Raw genomic sequence first — 23,091 nt, 5'->3', positions numbered from 1 at the left:
TTTACACTATGTGGACTAAATGATTGTGAAAATTATACTCAAGGCTGATGATTTCTCTCAATTGTAGTAATATGCCTAAAGAAACTAGGAAAGTAGTGGTAATTAAGTTTTGTTTATAGTTTACCAATAAATGTCCTATTTGATCAATTCATTTCTAATTTTCAGAAAAACAATTCATTATTTAAAAAAAAAACCAAACACAATATTTTCAGATACAAAGGAGAAGAAAAATCTTTGAGTGTACCAGGGTTGAGGTAGTTCTCTGCCCCCACTTGTGTTAAGCCTACACAAGTTAAAGTGGTTTTCTATTTTTAAAGAGCAGAGATTGCAGGTGTTCCAGAGTACAGCCCTCTTAGCGGGTCTCTGGGGAAGATAATTGGCAGGTACCACTGAAGGTCGATGCAAAGTGCTGAGTGTTGCCCACTCTGAAAGACCCAAGGAAGTGTGAGCTCAGTAAACCTGTGGGAGGCTTGGCTCATAAGTGACCATTTGAGGCTGTTTCTACCCTTGGCTGGCAGCTGTGTTCTTTCCTTATTGGGGAAGTTATTTAAAGTAATATTAATAAATTCTTTGTGTGGTTCTTAGTATTACTAAGCACTTCTGCATGTATTATTCCTATTGCCATACCTTCCACTATAGAACTATTCTTGTTTTGGAAATGGAAATAAATTTTAAATTAGCCCAAATAAATGAGAATTAAGAGGATAATTCTGGCCATTACTCTGTGAGGTTAGTTTTGTTATTATCCATCTCTTATAAGAGGAGATACTTGTGGCACAGAGAGGTTAAGAAGGGGATACCAGCTTGTGTGGGTGAGATGGAAGCACACTTCTGACTAGAAACCCCTGTCTCTTTGTGCCATAATAAACTGAAAACCAAATACAGGAGTATCTGAAAATACTATCTCTTCAGCATGTACTGGGAATCCTTTTCTTAAGAATGACGTGATTTCCAAAGTGTAAAAATGAGTGGCAGTAACAGAGTAGACAATGCAAAACTATAGAAGATTTGAATTCATTTTGAAAGCTTTTCAAACTAAGGCACATGCACTGCAGGTTTAGTTCTGACTGCAAAGCTTAGGAAATCTGTCTAAAATGGCCTACTTTGCATTTATGTATATATAAAAATTGTTTTAAGATTTATCTTTATTGTCTGCAATTAGTTTGTATATGTTGTCTCCTTGGGCAACTTCTGCCTCAGGAACTGAGCTGTTTATTTCTCCTTCTTCCAAGAAAACACCCTTAACAGTGCGCCTCCACTAAGAGGTCAGTGATATAGTGTCTTTGTCCTATTATGCAATTCCTATTTTTAACTTGTACAGTAAAGCTGTCATACTAATAGTGTCCTCATACCAAAAATTAATTTTGGTCCTTGAAAGGTAAAAATTTATGTGCCTGTGTGTGTCAGTGTTCTTGGCAATCTAATTGAGCAGGTTTTTTCCCCAGACCATCATTATAAATTTGACAAATTTGGCAAACCTATAGGAACTATTGAGCTGAAAATGTGCATTGTGTTTGTAAATTCTAAGAGTCTTCGCTTATCCCTGACTTAAATTTTCCATTAAGAAGGAGAGCTCAGAAAGAACAGGCAATACATTTGAAGAAATCAGAAACAAAGCAGATCCTTAAACGAAAAAGGAGGACCCAAGAGATGAGTAGCTCAGCCTTTTTATTTTTTCTAGGAGGTAATGACCCAACTCTTAAACACCACAGTTGTCAGTCTTGGATTTGCTGTTGCAGCTAGAAACCTCAGAGGTCCCCTGTGAGAGCTGTGCTGGCTTTGCAGCCAATTCTAGTGTCATAGTTAGATCCTTAATTATTAAGAATGCCTTCCTTCTCTAAATTTCTTATTTTGATTGCACCTACTATTTTGTGTGTATCCATTTTTAAACTGACACTTATTGAGTTTTTACCACAGGCCAAATATTGTCTTTTCTGATTGCCTGCTAAGAACCAGGAACTGGGTTAAGTGTTGTGGATTCAACAGTGAGCAAAACAGATACTCGTGGGGTTTACGATAGTGTGTGTGGGAAAGAGAGAGAGATATTAAATCGTCATTCCCCGCGCCCCATGTGTAGTTATAATCTGTGATGAGCACTCTGTGGGAAAGGAATGAGGTGCCCTGAGAAAATGAGGAACTCAGGGGTGTACTCCCTGGGCAGTGTTTTGCTTTCATATGCATGATTCTTTTAATGTTCACATCAAGTCTTTGATACTGGAGTTACCATCCTCACTTTGCAGATGAGGAAGGCGAAACATGGAAGAGGTTAAAGTGCTCTTTGTGCTGTACCTGGGATGCTCACTTAACAGTTAAATACGAGTGAAAGGGAAGTACTGATTGGTTGGTGTACAAGCATGGAGGTGGAGCTCTTTAAAATAATCCTAGTCTTCATTTGCCCCTTCCGGAAATTTTGTGTCAGTGTATCCCCTGAAAAGATAAACAAGCTCTTATTACAACTTTGAAATGATGTGGAAATAGTTCAGAATGTTTGTGGCAAAACCAGCTCCCGGCAAATACTGCACACGTGTAATCAAATGATACAGATATCCTTCATTGTCTGTATGCACTTCTTCAGCTTCCTGGATTAGCTGCTGCACATTTCAACACACTGCCTGACTTTGGATGCAACTCCTCCCAAGGTCAGAACAGAGTTACTTTAAGTTTGGTCCACTGGTGGCAGACCAGCCGCATTGCCATCCCCTGAGATCTTGTTAGAAATAGAATTATTTCTCGGGCACCACACTAGGCCTGTTAAATTTGAATTGCTGGGGGCTGGGCCCAGCAATCTGCATTTTAACCATCTCTCCAGGTGATTCTTAAGCATAATAAAGTTTGACCAGCATTGCCCTTCAGAATGTGGAGTGCTAATACTAGCCTAAAGGTAAATCTGCAACCATATGATACAGATGAGAATTCATGTAGACCAGTGAATAAATATCAGCTATTCTACATATTCAAAATATTAGAACTGGAAGGAAGCATTAAGATGAACTGGTGAAGCAACATTTTTGTAATGTATGGAGAAACTGAAAAGGGTATGCGTGTGGTAGTAAATTATAGACGGATGCATTTTTTGTTAACATCCGTTTTATTCTTCCTACTGTGTTCTCTCATAAGTCAGATAATCAAGTGTATTCTGGGTCAGTAAGCTTACTATGTCTGTTTTAGAATTCCTGCTTAGAGATCAAGAAAGGAACCTCATGAGAAATCATGCATAGATTTCATACAAACACATCACCTCTCTGGGAAGAACTCCAGGTGGACGATCCTCGAAGTAATTTCTTTGTAACTGCCTATTGCAGGGGGTCTGACCCTGGATTTAAGCGTGGATTGGCAGATTAATAATAATCACATTAGTTTTTCAAAATGCTCTTCCAACCGTCTTCTCAATTTTCCAGCTTGTTTTCTCCAATTTTCATGTTTGCTTTCACCTCCATGCAAATGGATCTGGAAATATAGCTGCTGTTTATTTATTTGGTAGTTTACAAAACATGCCAATGTGCCTCTGGGCATGAGTACAATATAAATCACAAGCCATAAATAAATGACAGAACAACAAAAACAAAAATAAATAAAAGCTGAAACTCGCACGCCTATGTAACTAGTAAGTCTTTCTTATCAGGGGAAAACGGAGTCAATCCTATATACATACATCTCTCCTACCTGTGGGTATTCACACTGTTTTTTTCTTTCAAAAAAAAAAAGCTGACAGTGCCAAGATTAGCTGGCTAATTAAAAAAATGTAAGAAATAACTCTTCTAAAATAATTCCAATGGTTGTAGTCAGGTGAGGGAATATGATTTATTTAAGCTTTTGTCTTTTTACTTTTCCATATTTTCTTGCATGAGTAATAATGATAGCTGCTGTATATATTCACTGCTTGCTATACAGTGTCATTTAATTTTCACAATAAGCTTATAGGGTCATTGTGTGTTTACTGTAAAAACTTCCATAAATTCAAAGCATCTGAGGAATTTGCCTGAGTTACTCAGGTAAGGACTGGGTCTGAGGTTGGACCCCAAATCTGCCTCCCCCCAAGCCTCTTGGTTTACTCCTCAACATGGCTTGCTCCTCCCTTGCACTCCCAGCAATGTGGGGGTCCCTTTCATTTCCTGCTAGTAATGATCTGCAATCCTGGAAACAGTCTTCTAGATAAATGCTCTTTCCTTCCCGGGGGGCCAGTACAGTTCTCTCTCTCGTATGCTGTGTTCCAACCCACCACCAGACTCAGCTGCAGAGGCAGAGCTGACAAACTGCAGCCCCGAGACGGGGCACTGAAAGGCACTTACAACCTGAGATGAGAAAAACCGCACGTGAAGTGTGACTTTTCCTTGTGAGCTGAGGGAAACCCCTCCCGTGAAGTTCCCAGGTCCAGCTGCTTCCCTCATCTCAGGTCCGCCTCTGTCTGCAAGACCTGATCACTTTCTGCTTCTAACCGTGGCCATTCCCATACACCTTTCTCAGGAAACCTGTGATGTGGGTTGGGTTTATCTCAGGGTTAACTCCCGCCTCCTTTTATGAGTACCTTGTCCCGTATCTGAGTTACTCAAGCTAGAATCATGTCCCCAGGACAGCAGCAGAACTGTGTGAGGTGGACTTGGGAGTGGCATCAGAATTCCTTCATGATGTGTAGAAAATTGTTTTTGGCTGAGGCACAGAATTTTTTTTTTTTTTTTTTTGGTGGAACAACATGCTAAGTAGTGTGGCCGCCATATTGCTGAGGATAATATACTGTGAAGTCAGGGGAAGGGAGAAGGCACTGTGGTCTCGCTGCTCAGGGTATGAGGAAAAGGGCTCGTCAGGGGTTGAAGAGCCTGGTCTAGACCTCGAGCTATTTGAATTGCAGTTCATTTGCAGATTGGGCTGCACCCTGGGGAAGGCAGGAGATAGACAGAGGTGGACCTCCTTTCTCTCTCTCAGCTCGGCACTGGTCTGATGACGTCCCTTTGGGTGCCGAAGCTGAGCTGAGCTAGCAGCCACAGGCCCCTGCAAATGAGGTTGGCCAGATGTCCTTTTCCATGTGTTATCTGGAGAAAGAAAAGGATAGAAAGAATCTCTCAAAGCTTTGGACACAGATCATATGCATAAACAAAGTCAATGCTTTTGATGCTATACTGACAACAGTCAATCAGGAGCTGGAAACAGTCTCTCAAGGAAGTCAGGGCTGCTCCCTCACTTCTGAGCGAACTCGTTCTTTCTAGGAAGAATCTGGAGCATGGCTTTAGCCTCCCCTGTTTGATCCTCAGACCTCCATCCTATCTCTGCAAATGGCTGGCAAAACACAGCTTCCCCCGGCACACGCTGACGTTGGCAGACCGGAGACAGGAACTTAGCAGTTACGTTCCAGCTGCTCCCAATCAACATTCCATTGCAGGCTGGCTCTCCTCTGTCTTAACTTTCCTGAACTGATTTTTTTTAAAAAAGTCTGGCCCTGAAAAGTGCTGATGACAGAAAGGAAGAGATGGAAGAGAGTGATGGCCGTTAGAAAACAGAAGATCGGGATAGAAAGTCAACTTCAGTGGTGGATCAAATAGATGATGAGTGAATCTACATTATACTCAACACAAAAGAAAAATGATTCATGGAACTCTCTGCTAGTGCTTGCACCAGGGCCAAACCTGCTCGAGTGTAAATAAAACTATTGGAAGGTGAAACACCTGTGGAGGGGAAGTGTAAGGGATTCTTAACCATCTGCGTGAGGGTGGGAGGAGGAGAGGAAAGAAAGTGGGAACCGTTTAAATAACATGCTCACAAGTCTGGGGACTCATAAAGGTCTTGAGTGCTATCCATTTGGAATACTAAGAAATTAGTCTACTAGCTTCTAACTTTGAGAAGTGGTAGTAAGGACATTCATGGACTTTTGTGTCTGAACTGTTGTAGAAGACTTATGCCACTTCTAAGCTGTGACTTTGGGCAAGTTGGTTAATCTTTGTGCCTAGTTTCCTCATTCGTCAAAACAAGGGTCGTAATAGTCTCATTACCCTCTCACAGGGTGGTGGGGAGGATTAATGAATGAATGTATGTAACATGCTTGGAACAGTCCCAGGCATGTGGTAAGCACTCTGTGTTACATGTCATGATTATAACTTGCTTTAGCATCCCAGAGACCTCCTCCCTTTGGTTATCTGCTCATCCGTCATTCAGGTGATGCAAATTTGGTAAGGCTTCCAGTCTCCCTAGTCCAAGTTCCAAGTTGGGTAGATCTATTACAGCAAATCAGCCATTTTCAAATGGCTCAACCTGATTTGGAGTTAGAGGAGAAGTGCTACCTTTGCTGGAAGGTTGTAAATCAGTGACAGCATCTAGCATGTGACTAAGACCTCTCTGTAAGATGGAGACAAGACCATCTGGTCAACCTTAATGGAGTCCCTAAATTTAGTCATGACCAAAGTTTAGATTTCCCAGCTTTGTGGTGAATCATAATATTTTGACTTTTTTCTCCACTTGGCCTAAGTTGGGTTTTTGCCCCCTGCATTACTGTGGGGGAAAGACTGCCATTACGTTTTATGTTTTCTTGTTTGCTTTAAGTAACAGAACTCCAGGTTTCTTGAGAGTATGGTGGAAATTCTACTAAGGCCATTATATTGTCCCTGTAAAGATGCTTTATGAGTCATTTTCATCCATCATCCACATCTTAGTATAAATCCAAGTTAATAGCTGACAGCATATGAAGGCTGAACAAGCTTGTCAAAAAAGAGGATAAAGAGGTTCATGAACTACTTTGGAGGGTTTTGGGTGGCACAAAAGTACTTAGTGCCATCACTAAGTACTTCTTCTGAGAAGGTAGAAAGAAATGAGGAAGGCAAAATGTTTTGAGGAGGCTGGAAGCAGGAGAGGCAGAATGATACAGTGGGGGGCAGGGTGGGGCAGAATACTGGTGTGGTCTTCACACCAGAAACCCTTTCCGCAGCTCCAACTCTTTAATGGATTTCTGATTTCCAGGGGCTTCCAGGGCGCAAGTCAAGGCCATGAGACAGGAGGAAGTGAGAATGAGATAAGAAGGAAGGGGGGTGGTGGTAATTTAGATGAAAGAGAGAGACAAGAGACAGAGAAGGAGGGGAAAGCCTTGGGAGCGGATAAGGGGAGGAGGCAGAGAGACCACATCAGGAACTCAGATCACATGGGAGGTGGGGTGGGAGTGGGGAGATGAATGAGACCAGGGATTTCATAAAGCCGGGCTGGGTTTTAACAGTCCAGTTGGAAATTCTGAAGCTACAAACCTCAGGGCCTCGAGGGAAGCTCATTCTTGTAAAGTCAGCCTGCTTGGTTAAGGACATTGTCTTCATGGAATCCAAATGGATTTACAATCCTTGCTTCTTCCCTGCAGTTCATTGTCAGAAGATTACGGATTTAGGACACAGAAGTTGGTTCAGAATTTGAAAAGTTCCCTTTATAGCAAATGAGTCTACGATTGCGGGGCACTCTCCTCAAAAGAAGGACTGCTTCTTTTTCTTACCCCCGTGCAGCAGAAGACCAATTTCTCTGCAGAGAAGACAATGTTTGGTACGGTTTGGAGCCTCCATGCTTTGACGCTGGAGCTAACTGGGTAGGTTAGGTAGCTGGTGGAGTCAGGCGTCAACCTGGGGATGAGACTCCCCGGCCCTCCCGACTCACGTCTAGCGAAATGGTTCACAATCCAGCAGCGAATACGTTTTCAATTCCGAGTTAGGTGATGGGAGATGAACCTGATCATCCGGGACCAGCCAGTCGCAAGAGAGTCCCCGGGCTTCCCCGCCGCCTGGCTGCTACTGCCGGGACCCTGTCAATGAGTAAAGAGCTCGGTACTTGGGACGGCTGTTCACACGTGAGCGCTAGGAGCCCCAGAAGCCGCCCGAGAGCCAGTGGCCACCCAGAAGAAGCTCGGGCCGCGGCCATTTCCAAACCGACGCCCACGCCCGCCGAGCGGTACCAGCGAACAGCAGGTGTCACCCTTCTGCTTCCAAACCCCAACTGCCTCCAGGTGCCTCGCGTGCTCTCTAAACTTGTGCGTTCGGAGCCACGGCCCCGTGGGATGGCTGCACCCTCCCGCGCAGCTACCGCGCGGCCGTGTGTGCCGGGGGTCGCCGCGTGGCAGCGGCGGCCGGGCACCGGCTGTTGCGAGCGGATGCGCAAGAGGGCGGGGGCGGGGGCGGGGGCGGCCCCAGCCGGCGGACGAAGAGCGAACTCGCGGCGGAGGTGAGGAAGGTGCGGCGCTTCCAAGTCCCTCCCCTTCCCGCGGCGGGTTCTGGGCGCACGGAGCAGTGCGAAGCGACGCCGCTCGGGCTCGTGGTAGAGGCGCTCGCACCATGGCCGACGCTCCCGCTCCTGTCCGGATCCCGGCGCGCCGGCAGTACCGCGTGCAACTGCGCTTCGTCACCGAGGAGCAGCTCTTCGCTGCGGGGCCGCTCTCGCTTCCCAACCCGAAGTCTCTGCGGCTGGAGGTGCACCCGGCAGGGGAGGAGGCGGATGCGACGGTGACTGACGGTGAGGTACTGGCGCGACCCACGCACGCGAGTCGCGCTCGGAAGTGGCGGACCCTGGCGCGCGCGTGGGAGGGGGGCGCGGGGTGCGGTCCTCGTGGCCCTGAGCAGGTGTGCGCCCCCTCCGCACGACAGCTCGCCGGGGGGAAGTGCGGGGCTACCTCGCCTGTGCTGAAGAGGCCCAGATGGATCTAATTGTGTCTGACTGCGCTCAGAGAAACTTTGGTGCTCGGGGCAGACAGGCTCTGCGAACTAGTCTCGGCCATAACTTAGGTTGTCCAAAGTGAGGCGCGTGATTTCCTTGCCGGGAACCTATGCCTCCTTGCTTCCAGGCCTCGCTCCCTTTCCGAGGCAGTGGGCCACCTTCCAGCCTGAAGCTCTCTTGAGGGCGAAGTTCTGAGTGTAGGAAGGACTGAGCCGGGTGTGCAGCAGTCTGAGCCCCTGGGGCGGCTTGTGTGGTGTCTACCAGGCATTAGTTTTTGGTTCAGAAGGTGACCTTTATCAAGGACGTGCAAGTGCAGCTCCGGGGGTTCCTCGAGCCGAGCAGTGGGTATAGTAAAGGAATGCTGCTAATCTTTGTGGGATCCCGGCCCTTTTTGAGAATTCGAGGAAACGTCTAGAACGTGGCCCCAGAAAATGTGTATACTTGCGCACCAGACTTTGCATATGAATATGAGGGGGTCACATCTCTTTCCTGCAGCTCATATTAAGTACCGGGTTCTAATAAGTGTAGGGAATAGAGCCTGAGGCAGCTGCAAGTCTTTTAAGACTCCTCAGGTTTCTTCCGACCCTAACTTCTAAGACGCTGTGTAGAGTTTAAAGTGTTCTGTGTTGTAGTTTGGTTTCAGTGGGAATTTAAAGTACTGCCCTCCTGCTCAGTGATAAGTAGGATACCGATTCACTGCTGCATCTCTAAGGCCTTAGAACAGATCCAGGCACATAGTTGGCACTCAAAAATTGCTTGTTGTAGAGTAAAAGAAACCCTTCACGTGTGTCTTCTTCCTTTACTCTAGGATGGGATAGGGAGGTTTGGGTTTTTAAAAAAAAGAAGCATTAAACATCATTTGACCAGTATCTTAGGAAGCCTGAGGTTGGGCAAGAGATCAAAAGCCTTACTCAGCAACTCATTGCTTTCTCTTTTGGAAAGGAGAAGGAAAGAGAAGTAGATTTCAGTGTTGCTCCTGGGAATTCTGAAACTCAAGGTGCCAGAAAAAGAATTCAGTTTGCCTGTTACGGTAATTTTGTTTAATCTGTAGCCATTCATAGAGAGAAACAGAAGAGCAGATTTGAGATATACATGGTACTTGCTGTCCTGTGGCTTTTCCACAAAAGTGCCTTAAAAGAAGACATATTAGAGGTTCAAGGTGACTGAAGTTGTAGACTCCCCAGAGCACACCCAGTGCCTGGCCTGTGAGGATATAATTATCTTACAGAGAGGAGTAAGTTTCCCCCGGTGTAGCACATCAAGTCTGGAGATAACCTGTGTGGTGTGTATTAAACCAAATTAATGGAAATAAAAAGAATAATTAAAGCTAAGGCAAGCAGTCATTGCCACAAGACTTTGACTAAATTCCTTGGGAAAGATTCACTCACAAAAAAGCAGAGAACTCGCTCTCCTAACAGCTTGAGGCCTAACATGCATTCTGTATATGAACACAGTTACTAAGGTTTGCCACTTTTTTATGGAGAGTTTTTGGAGAACAATTCTGGAGTTTTTTTAAAAGTAGCTCATTTTACTATATAACCAACTAGACTCCTGTGGATGGTGGCCAGGCAGAGCAGCTTACAAACAAATCCTAATGAACTATTAGAAGAAACATTCTATTGTACTCACATAATGTACATTTAGTAGCAGCATTTTGAAAGGGTAGAATTTCTCCTGGAATAAAGATTGGCCCAAATTCTTTAATGGATTATAAGAAAGGGCCTAAGCAATGTATCATTAGAAAACTATATAGTTTCTTAACTCACATCTAGAATTAGTTATTAAACAAGTGGACTCTGAAGTAACACTGCCTGGATCCTTTTATAACTGTGCTACGTTTAGCAAAACTTTCATCCTACTTCAGTTTTTTCATTTGTAAAATAATACACATGTGTTATGATAATACACATGTTATGAGGATCAAATAGAAGGGTGCAAACACCATGCTTGATACAATACCTGGCATATATTAAGAGATCAGTAAGTGTTGACTGTTTTCAATAATGTTATTGAATTATTGAATAATTATTGAATAATTATTGAATAATATTATGTCCTGTCCCCAAAACAATAGTTTTCTCAGGCTGTTCTGAAGAATAGCTAGGCTGTATTTTTGTGAAGATGTTTCAAAGGAAGCTTAATGAAATCTGATAATAGCTTGAAAAAATGGAATAATCTTTTAGATTCCCGGTCTCAATAGTTTGTCACGTAAAGAATGGAACAGAACAAGACAAATCAGTTTATTTTCAATCCCTCCAAAATTGACAGTGATTTTATGAGGGGAACATACCAGGGGATACAGCCAGTAATGTGCTCTAGCTTGTGGAGTCTGGGAAGACATTCATCTATTCCTTTTTTCCTTAACAATTTTTTGAGCCCCTTTCCTACCAGGAGCCTGCCTGAGAGCATGCTTAGTTCATCCTCCTATCCCCAGAGCCTTCCACAATACACACAAGGCATCAATAAATGTTTCTTGAGCGAGTCAGTGATTTAATTCAAGAAGTTTTTAATCTTGCTAAACTGAGAATTAAAATACTGAGTACTGAGAGTGCAGGCTCTGAGTTGTCTCCCAAATGATTGAGACACTGGCTTCACTTACAGTCTAGAAGGATGTTTTAAAATATAGTGAGTTAACAGACAGTCGGAGGTGTAGTAAGGTCAACAGATCAGGAGCCAATTGCCGTTGAAAAGATAGTTTGTTACTCAGTTCTCAAGAGGAGAGGGCACAGCATGGGGGGGGGCGGGGGGGTGAGGGGAAGCGCTGGAGTCTGTCAGGAGGCGGGGGAGCTGGGGAGCTGTGGGCAGGAGCCTTCGCCGTGCTTTCTGTGGGAAGGAATGGCTGAGGCCGGGTGGGCAGGTGTAGATTGGCTAGATTGAATAATTCCAGTGGATTCTGGTGCATACACGCTCTCCCTAGTGGTCGGGTATCTGGCCCTGGGGTGATGAGGGCAGGTGGATAGTGGCCCAGAGTGTGACGGCCCAATAAAGCAGGTGGTTGGAGTGAGGGCTTTGGATTGGTTGGATTATATTTGAAAAGTGTGCTTGCAGGTGTGTTGTTTACTGTCTTTAGGAATTGGCTCACCCTGGGAGGGGCACTCTTTCCCGGCATCGGCAAGGCCCCTAATGTCAAAGCCTCAGAATACAAAACGAAAAGACATGGTTAATACAAGGGAGAATCAGAATACAAGGGAATTAATAAGTATATAGGGTGGGGCTGTGTCCTGCTGGGAGAGGAGGGTGGCAGCAGGTAGGAAGGGCTTGTGAGTCAGGAGTTGAGTTCAGGTGATGGGGAAGAATATACATTGTTTTCATACTTCAAGTGTATAAAAGAACTGGGAAAGGGAGGGGAACCAAAAAAAAGTGGGGAATGAGGCTGCTTCTTCTCCACCCCTTTCTCCAGGGTCTCTGTAAGCCCCGTGCTGTGGGTCTGGGGGAGGAAGTTAAGAGCTGAGACTGTATTGTGCAAAGGCTAAAGGCAGAGTGGATCTCCAGGAGAAAAGAGAGAACTTTTCCTCCCTTCCTCAGTTTAGAGTTGCCTTTTAGTTAATCTGGAAGAGTTTGGAAAATATGTGAATAAGCCACACTGATAATCCAGTATAAAAATGCAATGGTTTTTGTCTCTGAGAGGTTGTGAGAGGATGCTAGGTCTTTTTTTCCCTCGTGGTTGCTCATCTCATTAGAGGAGGGAGAAGAAACGTCAGAGAAGCATATCCTTTGTATCACATGGGAGGACTAATTTTCCTTCATTCAGTCTGTGATAAAAGTGTTAGTAAATTGAGGTCTACGGACAGAATCTGGAAGTCAGTCACCTATGTATGACATGAGCATTAATTACTTTTCAATCCAAAAATATTTATTGAACATGTGTTCTGTGCTAATCACTGTATGGGCAATACAGGGGCTAGATAAAGACCCAGCTTTATGGAACTCATGTTTTAATTGGGAGAAGACAATAGCCAAAGACACAACAAGATAATTTCAGATTGAGGTAAATGTTTTAAAGAAAACGAACAGAATGAAAAAACAGAGACATTGAGAGGAAGGCTGATTTAGAGAGTGTGGTCAGGGAAGGCCTCTCTGAGGAAGTAATCTTTGATCTGAGGAAGGAAGGATGAAGAGAGCCAGCTAAGCACTGGGCTGGAGGAAAACTATCACAGGCCAAGAGAACAGCAGGTGGAAAGGCCCTGGAGCTAGAAGGAGCTGGTGTGTTTGAGATGGCCAGTATAGCTGATGCTTGTTAAGGGGGAGGGGGAGGAATGTAAGTTAAAGTTAGCGTCCCAGTTATTATTGGAGCATAACAAGCTACCTCTGTGACTTAAAATAACTATTTTATAATGCTCCCAGACAGACTGTGGGTTAAGAAACCAGGCAGGGAGTGGCTGGGTGATTCCTTTGCTCCTTGTGGCATTGACAGGTTACTCCTTGGCACACAGCTGGTGGCCAGCCTGGTCTGGGGGATCTAGGAAGGCTTCCTTCACCTGGGTTTGCATCTGGGCTGGTGTGATGCTTAATTTTGCTTGTTAATTTGGATGGGCCATGTGCCCAGATATCTGGTCAAACATTATTCTGGATGTTTCTGTGAGGGTGTTTTGGGGTGAGGTTAATATTTAAATTGGTGACTTTGAGGAAAGCAGATTGCCCCCCCCGAATGTGGTGGGCCTCATCAAATCAGCTGAAGGCCTTAATAGATTAAAGACTGATCTTCCCTGAGCAAGAAAGAATTCTGCCAGTAGATGGCCTTTGGACATGAACTAGAACGCTGAGGCTGTCAGTATGGAGACTACAGGTGACCTCTGCATATGGCGTGGCTTCCTCCTGCATGGTTTCTTCACTCTGGGGCTTTCTACCAGGGAGACTTCTGGCTCCAAGTGGGAATTTTCCAGCACACAAAGCAGAAGCTGCATTCCTTTTTGTGATGCATGCATGGAAGTCAGTTGACATCATCTGTGTCATGCTCTATTGGTCAAAGCATTTATTAACCTGCTCAGGTTCAAAGGGAGAGGATGTAGACCCCACCTCTTTATGGGAGGAGTATCAAAGAATTTGGGGACAATGTTTTAAAACTGCCAGTTAGACCATCTGGGTCATGTAGGGTGTAACACACACACACACACACACACACACACACACACACACTCTCCCTCTCTCTCTCTCTCTCTCTCTCTCTCTCTCTCTCTCTCTCTCTCTCTCTCACTAATGGGGTTTTGCAGGAACTACAATAACAGCCTTCTTCATCACAATTACTGAAAAAGCTGGTAGAGAGCATGGGTTTGGATGTATACCACACTGGGCTTTCTCATTCTTCTCTTATAAACTGAACTTGCTCCCACTTGGGGTGAGCACCCCATAAAATAACTTTTCTCCAAGCAGCAGACCAAGAAGCAAGCAGGGAGGGGGCCGGAGTGAGCAGGTCCTATCCTGCTCCCAAAGGCACAAATCAGAGAACCCTGTGGGAGACAGGGCGGTGGTGGGGAGGGAGGCTAGACTCCTCACTGGGGCACAGCATTTCTCAGTGGGGCACAAATAACATTTGTGCTGGGGACGTTCTTCCTTCTGAGAAACACTGCAGCGTGGTTAGCACCCTGCGCCCCGCCTCTCATACCCCAGTTTCCATCACACTGAAGAGCAGTCTTCGCGCGCGCTAGTGGAGCTCCCGTCACGTGGACACATGAGGGAGGAGAAATGCAGAACTCCCCCTCCTGCCTGCCCCAGCAGTCACAAATGCAGCACACCCTAACACGCCTCCATCTAAACTATTTGGAAAACAACTATATATTTCTCTGGCACAGTAGCCTCTCCCCCAAACAGTAGGCTATTCCTTCTGTTCATGGGCAAACCTTGCTGCTGTTTGATCCTAGCAACTATCTCGATATTGTTGCCCTGAAGAGTTGTTTGAAGATGTGAAATACCGTCAGAATCCTGCCAAGTAACTCCTTTCTTTCATTGTTATTTTACCAAAAGCAGTGCTCTCATGATTTCATTGTAGCTTTCCAAGGAAGATATTTAATGCAGTGAAACTGAGGCTTTCAGCTAGACCTGGTTTTGTGTTCCAGCATTATGGGATGTATACCAGTGAAGAAAAAGCGTTTCCTTCCTCTGTCAGGCAGTAACGGTACCTCGAACGGATGACAAATGGAAAACCGTTCAAGGCCCTTGTGCATCTGAGTCTAAAGACACCAGAAGTGGAAATAGATGAAAAGACTTGTTTTCCTGGCCAAATAAAGACCCTTTAAGATCCCTTTCCTCCCCCATTTTCAATAGTCTTACTAAATTGTGGTCTGTGATCAGTACCAATGAGTAAACTAGTTCAAAGACAGGCAATCCACTGATTAATACTTAGTGTCCCTGGGAAGAGAAAAGAGGCATGGGGATCTTGTGCATAAACTGTAGATAGCATAGTTGCCCGTCATTTTCAGAGTTGTTATTCAAGACAAAGAGGTTATTGAAGGGGAAGAAAAGCAATATCACTGACGTCATATTTGTGCTTTGTGTTGTGACTGGCCACAGGATATTGGAAGTAGATAATTACTTGAAAAGATGACGCTTATAAAAATGTATCAGATTAGAACCATCCTGATGATGAAACTCCTTCTGTACCTCCTTTCCCCCTCCTGTGGTCACAGGTGATGTACACTCTTAACCCTGGCACACTGGAGCATGTGGAGCGCGTTCTGTCGTCAGTATCCTCCTGTGCGTTCTGTCGTCAGTATCCTCCTCCTCCCAGGATTTTCCTCCCTTATAAATCCCCGGTGCCTGGGAGCCTTCCCCACACCCCTCACTTCCCTCTCTGTTTTGCCAGGGTTTCACCCTGAAGATTTGTGGGTAAAAGCTGAAGAGGTTAGGTTTTTCCAGTGCATTAGCATTTTAATAGGGACAGATTCCTTGCTCACTGGAACGCCCTTATCTTCTTGAATAAGGTGTTTTTTTTTCAGGTCTGAGAGATGGCTGGGTATCCCAGATCACTTTTTAATCATTATATTTACCTCCATTTAGCTAAGCTACTCCTTCGTGGTAGGTAGGAGATAGCGTGTTATCTCCAGCCTCACAATGACCTGGAGGGTAAATGATATTGACCTTATTTTATGGGTCCATTTTCTTCCAGGTATATTGTCCTCAAAGCCTGAGCACCTTCCCCTTTCCATGATACCATCTTGTGTTTAGCTACCCGGTCTTTAGCCTGTGATAAAGTTGGATGTCTAGCTGCAAACCCATAGGATGAGAAAACACTTGCTTGTTGCTTGGAGGGAGCTGGATTCTTCAGTGAGCTTAGAAACCTGAGGGAGCGGGTAGAGTGGCTGATGGTATTGTTCTTGGCGTATTTTAGACAGAAATGAGGTTTCCTGAATTCCAGGCCGGCCATCTAAATAAAATTCTGTGACCTTTTTTGGTTAATTGCTTCTCACCATTTGAACCTCTGTTTTATGATGAGACTGGTGAGGTGGCTGGATCAACCAGATCAGATTCCCCCATTTACTGGCTCCATGACCTTGGGTAGGTTTACTGGCTCCATGACCTTGGGTAGGTTTACTGAACCTGCCTGAACCTTGGTTTTCTCTTCTGGAAGCTGAGATAAGTTTTACCTCATAAAGTAATGGGGAAAATAAACAGAATGATAAAAAGTGGAAAAATTCAAAATGACTTCAATTAATTTCCAAAGTAAATGGAGTCAAAGTTATCAGATAAAAATAGTGCACAGATATTTGACAAGCAGTTGTAAAGCTAAGCTGCCACTTCTCTGGAGCTTACATTCTAGCACCATTCAGAAAGCATCAGGATTCTTTGTCTGTGCTGGACTTCCTGCAGGACTGTTGGAGGACATGTATATTTTGTGATTCCAATAGATTCATTGTATATAGTTGTCTTTCATATTCAGAACATGGCTAATTCTCTGCTGTCAACCTCTCTGCTGATGGATCTTTCCTCAGGGCCTTTTTATGTGCTGTTCCTTCTGCTTGAAATGCTGTTCAATGTCCACATCCCCATCCCAGCCCTTTGTGTATTTGGGTCATTCTCATCCTTTAGTTTGAAAGTTATGTTTCTCACCAGGCTAAGTGCCCAGTGTTCTTACTGCATCCACGGCCATTTAGCTCAGCCCTCTCGCTTTCATAGCAATTATCACAACGTGTAATGAGGAACTTTAAAATAGTTATTCACTCTTCGTTAAAATTGAAGTTGGAATCACAGGCCACAATCACAGGAGTATTGAGTGAGAAACCTTGAGAAAAAGGGAAGGGGTTGACCCCAATGCTTTTGAGAATGTGAGGAGAAGGTTGAAGCATATTTTCCAGTTAGGAACCATGAAGGCATAAAGAATAAAGAGCACTTGTCAGGTCAGGTGGAAGGACTATTTGGATCAGGGCTACGCGTATTCTGAATTTTGTCATCATGGAATTGAGTTCCTGGCCAGTCTGTTTGTGAAGGGGAAAAAAAGTCTCCCATAATATTTTGTTTTTAACTATAGAAAGTTTACTGTTATCTCCTGGGAAACATAAGTCAACCTAGAGGGTCTTATGACTACTGAAAAGCTTATTTAACATGTTTGCTATGAGAAATTGTATCTACTTACTATATGTTGGTTTTAGAAACTTGCATTTGTTAGAATGTTTGTTGTAGAAAATTGAGTCTGTTCACCTAGTTGTGTTGTACACAGCAGCACTGTGAGGAATAGGTTACTAACTTTCCTCAGTAATGCTCCGCATATCAGTGATGGGAATTAATGTCATTTATTGGTTAATGCAGTTCATATTTACTGCTCATGAGCCAGGCACTGTCCAAGGTGCTGGGCAGGTAGCAGGGTATTAGTTATCTATTACTGAGTAACAAATAATCACCAACCCAGTGGCTTAAAAACACCCACTGCTTGTCTTACTCTTTCTAGGGTCAGGAATCTTGGCGTGGCTTAGCAGGGTCCTCTGCTCAGGATCTCTCAGAGCTGCAGTCAAGGCTCTGCTTGTGCCGAGGTCTCATGTAAAGATTTGACCGGGGAGGGATCCTCTGCTAAGCCCACTGGTGTGGGTTATTGGCATAATTCAATCAGTCGTTGTTCACTGAGGGCCTCGATTCCTTGTGGCCCACTTGCAGGAGGCCCCCTCCAGTGCCTCCGTACATGGGCTGCCCAACATGGTAACTCGTGTCATCAAGGCCAGTAAGAGAGAAAGGAGTCTGACAGCAAGATGAAAGTCTCAGTCTTTTTTTTTTTTTTCCTGCGGTCCGCGGGCCTCTCACTGCTGTGGCCTCTCCCGTTGCGGAGCACAGGCTCTGGACACTCAGGCTCAGCGGCCATGGCTCACGGGCCCAGCTGCTCCGCGGCATGTGGGATCTTCCCGGACCGGGGCACGAACCCGTGTCCCCTGCATCGGCAGGCGGACTCTCAACCACTGTGCCACTAGGGAAGCCCGAAAGTCTCAGTCTTTTGTAACCTAATCATGCAAGTGACAGCCATGACCTTTGTCGTAGTCTGTCAGCCAGTAGGCCATTCCACACCCGATGGGAGAGAATTCCATAGTGACATGAATACCAGGAAGCAGGGACCACTGAGGGCCATCTCAGAGTCTGCCTGTCACAAGGAATGACCAAAACAAAGTCACTGCTTTTACCAAGCATACATTCTAGTACCAGTCAGAAAGCATCAGTGTCTTTGTCTCTTCTGGACTTTCTGTGGACCTGTGTGAAGAGAATATATTTGTGCTTCTAACACAAATTGCTAAACACCAGGTGAAGAATCCTGCTTTTTAAAATTAGTTGTCATGTATAGTCCTGCCGTGAAGCTCTCAGGGAGTTTGCTGCTCAGTTGTAGAACTAAAGCACATATCTCAAAGTATAGGAAATCTCTCAACAGAGCTTCACTGATCAATGGAACAGAAAATCCGTTCCAGTGTGCTTTTGGCTTCTAGGTCCTTTGCTTTGCTTTGGATAGCTGGATGGCAGAAGCCCATATTTATGATTAAGGCAAATCCTGTTGTGGGAACCTCTGTTTAATTTTTAGTCAGCTTTACTTCATCATGACTTCATTTCTTTGTCTGGAAGGCTCAGCTAGCTTTTCTTCTTTGCAGGAATGCAGGGAAGAGATTATTGAAGATAAAATTTGCCTTGTGTTTAGGTTCAGACACGGAAGCATTTTTATGAAGTCACTCCCAGGGGAAACTGAGCGAGCTGCTGTTTCAAATACAGGAAATTACAGTGAAGTTTTATAGAGTGAAACAAAGAAGTTAGGACAAGATGGGAGAGGAGAAAGAAAGAAGGAACAGTGGATGGATTGGTGGATGGATAGAAGGGAGGGAGGGAAGAAGAAAGGAAGCTAGAGTGCTCACTGTGGGTTTATTGCATCTTAGGGGATAAACAACCGGTTCACTCCAGCAATACTGCTATTTTCTATACTAGCCATATTTTCTGTACTAGCCACGTTTTATGTCATTATCTAAAATATATTTCACAAACTTCGACATTTACACAGTCATGGATTTAGAATGTATATTTTAAAAGACATGGAGGGACTTCCCTGGTGGCACAGTGGTTAAGAATCTGCCTGCCAATGCAGGAGACACGGGTTTGAGCCCTGGTCCAGGAAGATCCTACATGCCGTGGAGTAACTAAGCCCGTGCACCACAACTACGGAGCCTGCGCTCTTAGCCCTCGAGCCATAACTACTGAGCCCACGTGCCACAACTCCTGAAGCCTGCGCGCCTAGAGCCCGTGCTCTGCAGTGAGAAGCCACCGCAATGAGAAGCCTGCGCACCGCAATGAAGAGTAGCCCCCGCTCACCACAACTAGAGAAAGCCCATGCGCAGCAGCAATGAAGACCCAACGCAGCCAAAAAAAAAAAAAAGACATGGAGATAGATAGTGGACAGGGTTGAGAGAATACCTACGTCTTGAATCGTGGGTATCAGAAAATAAAAGATGAATGAAAATCCGTAAATTAGGGCAGGGAAGAGGAATGTGAATCTAAATTTTATGCATTGCTGTCAGCCTAACCAAGTCCAGCTAATGACACTGCAGATCCCAAGGTATTTATAAATATTGCAAATTAATGGGAGATGGCCTGCTACACTTGGCAAAAGACTGAGGCACATAGCAAAAGTCTCTTATTGGATAGTTGTTTACCATGTATCTGCTCCCTAACATTTCTGCTTTTTCTTTTTGTCTCATATTTTTTTCACTTTCAGTTAGTTAACTATGTGGTGGGGGGGGGATTTCTTCTTTTTTGGACAGACATGTACATGTAAGTCTTCTGTGATTCTGAGATGCCCAGTCTTCCTATGTTATTTGGGGCATGAGATTATATGCTCTAATTTACTAGAGAATTAATAAACATGTTTTGGGGTATCATGGCAAGGGTAGAGAACTCTCATAGCTGACAGTCATTAGAAGTATTTTATGTGGTGGTACAACATTATCAAGTATTTTAATTTGCGGGGTAGTTGAGGTAATGGTGATGGTATAAACCTCAATCTCCCAACATATCCTCCTCCCAAAACAAAAATAACAAGAAGAAATAAAACTCATGTTCTCAGCATAACAAGAAGACGAAAACTGTCCAAACTTCAAAATACCTGCAACTGCAAAAATAAACATGGAGTCTCAGTGAGTTCTCTCTCATCCTCCTGCTGTATGCCCTTATAGGTTACAAGGGCAGTCCCTGAAAAGTTGCATAAAATAAAGAAGGAAGAACTTGTAGCAGGCCTCATATTGATCTAAAGCTATCACCATAAAAAGAAAGTCCACTCTAAGAGTGAAAATTCTGGAAAGAAAAAAGGTAATGTCGTAGATCAGGAAACTGACAATAGGAAAGAAACTTAAATTGCAAACAGTGTGTCAAGAAGCAATTTTGGAAAGGTAACACTTCAGGAGAAGAGAAGAAGTTTATAACAGGAGAGGCACCTTAGAAAACCACATGTTGCAGAGAAATAAAAGAAAGCACATTTGTGATCCTACAAGGCAAAAGAAAAAAGAAAAGGACAAACAACCCCACCCCTACAGCCTTGTTCCCAAACAAACAAACAAAAAACAGTGGGCAGAAGAACTGAATAGACATGTCTCCAAAGAGGAAGTGCAGATGGCCAACAGGCACATGAAAAGATGCTCAACATTGCTAATGATCAGGGAAATGCAAATCAAAACCACAGTGAGATATCACCTCACACCTATCAGAATGACTATCATCAAAAGGAATACATATAACAAATGTTGGCGAGGATGTAGAGAAAAGGGAACCCTCCTACACTGTTGGTGGGAATGTAAATTGGTACAGCCACTGTGGAAAATAGTATGGAGGTTTCTCAAAAAACTAAAAATAGAGCTACCATATGATCCAGCATTTTCACTCCTGGGTATATGTCGAAAAACAAACAAGAACACTAATTTAAAAGATGCATGCATCCCAGTGTTCATAGCAGCATTATTTACATTTGCCAAGGTATGGGAGCAACCTAAGTGTCCATCAACAGATGAGTGAATAAAGAAAATATGGTATATATATACAATGAAATACTACTTATCCATAAAAGAATAAATTTTGCCATTTGCAGCAACATAGATGGACTTGGAGGGCATTGTGCTAAGTGAAATAAGTCAAACCGAGAAAGGCAAATACTGTAGGATATCATTTATATGTGGAATCTAAAAAAATTACAACAAACTAGTGAATAAAACAAAAATGAAGCAGACTCAGAGATACAGAGAAGAAACTAGTGGTTACCAGCGGGGAGAGGGAAGGGGGTGGGGGGCGAATATAGGGGTAGGGGAAAAAAAAGGTTGTTACTTTGGAAAATTGTAAAGCGCTATAGAATTTAAAGAATCTTTCAATAAAAAATTAAAAATAATTTTAAAAGCCATCCAGTAAATCTACCACATTTTAGTACCCTGATAGAAGAGTGTACTCTTAAAGTAGGCATCTCTTAAACCACTCCAAGCCACCTATACATAGAAATGCAGAGGTGTAAACAGTTTTCATTTGTAGGTAACTACCTTAAAAATATAGCAGGAAATGAGAAGCAAATTAAATCAACTGATGAAATTTCTACCAACTAAATGAAATAAAATAAAATATTCTCAAATAAACTTTTGAGGATTTGAAAAAACAAACATTTGAAGCAGAAATTTAAAAACCAATAATAGACCAATAATAGAATAATAAGCAATGAAGACTAATTTAAAAAATTCCCTAAGGTATCTGAGACCCAAATGAAAACCTAATAAGAGCATTAAAGAAAGTCAGGAAAATACCAAGAGAATGAAAAATGATATTGAAAAAGAAATAGAAAGGTAAGAGAGAAAGTATTTGAAATGCAATGTAGGCAAAGATGATCCAATTAGGTATAACTGGATTCCCTGAAAAAAGATATACAAAACAATGGAACAGAATTAATATTTAAAACTATAATTAAAAAATCCTTATTTCTTGCAAGTAAAAGGTCAGAATCTACATACTGAAAAGGCTTACTAGATATCAGGGAATATCGGCCCATAACAACTAACTCTGAGACCTATCTCAGTAAAATAGATTATATAAAGCTTTTTTAAAAAATCCTTAGAGTTACATGGCAAAAAGATAAAATATCTTACAAAGATATTTGGGTCGCTTTAGACATTCAAAAACAACATAATATTTGTTTTTAAAAAACAAAATGCAAAGTACATCAGCAGTAGAACAGCATTGTCATGTTTTTTACATCGGCAAGAACTCAGGACTTTGTAACCAGGACCCTTCTTGTGAATCTATCAGACTCCCACTAACACATGAGGAGATGAGCTTCAGAAGGGCTGGTGATGAGAATTTAATGTATTTCATTGTACATCTAACACTAAAAACGGGGATGAGGATAGAGAAATCTGTTATATTTGTTACATGTTAAAGTAGTGATGAGAAGAAAATTTATCGTCTTAAACACTTTTATCAATGAAAATAAAAATGAACAAATGAAATTCCAAACTCAAAAAGCTAGAAAATGTATACAAAAACAAAAGACAAAGGAGGAAAATAATAAATAAAATTAGATATAATCAATAAGTCAAAACCATGGTTTTTGAAAAAAATAGCAAAATATACAAACTACTAACTAACCTAATGAGAAGTATAAATATTCAAAACAAGAATTGGCAAGGAAGAAATAACACTTAAAACAGAAGAATTAAAAAAAATCATTAGAGACAATTTTGCCAACATCTGTGCAAATAAATTTGAAAACCTGTGTGGAATAGACAGTGTCCTAAAGAAATTGACTTTGTTAGAAACAGAAGGTAAAACAGACTTAATTTCCGTCAAAGAAATAGAGAAGGTTATAAGGGAGCTACTTCATAAGGAAGTACCAGATCCTGATGGTTTCACAGCGGAATTCTTCCAAACCATCAAAGACCAGATAAACCCACTGCTCTGTAATTTATTTGAGAGTATTGAAATTCTTTTTTAATAAGTAAGCTAATGAAATTA

At 43.1% G+C, this 23,091-nt stretch overlaps 1 protein-coding gene across 1 annotated transcript in view; it reads left to right on the top strand.

The window, feature by feature from the left end:
- Positions 1-8,185: 8,185 nt before the first annotated feature.
- The window catches only part of LOC137227049 (histone-arginine methyltransferase CARM1-like), a 265,505-nt gene continuing 250,599 nt past the window's right edge, over positions 8,186-23,091 (top strand). The window contains exon 1 of the mRNA XM_067742423.1: positions 8,186-8,463. Within this exon, the coding sequence (XP_067598524.1) occupies positions 8,286-8,463 (178 nt within the window). The 5' untranslated portion in view covers positions 8,186-8,285. The remainder of the gene's footprint in view (positions 8,464-23,091) is intronic.

The sequence above is a fragment of the Pseudorca crassidens genome, chromosome 7, assembly GCF_039906515.1.
Source record: "Pseudorca crassidens isolate mPseCra1 chromosome 7, mPseCra1.hap1, whole genome shotgun sequence".
Lineage (NCBI taxonomy): Eukaryota > Metazoa > Chordata > Mammalia > Artiodactyla > Delphinidae > Pseudorca > Pseudorca crassidens.
Note: the sequence above shows the minus strand (reverse complement) of the source record. Positions and strands in the feature narration are given on the sequence as shown.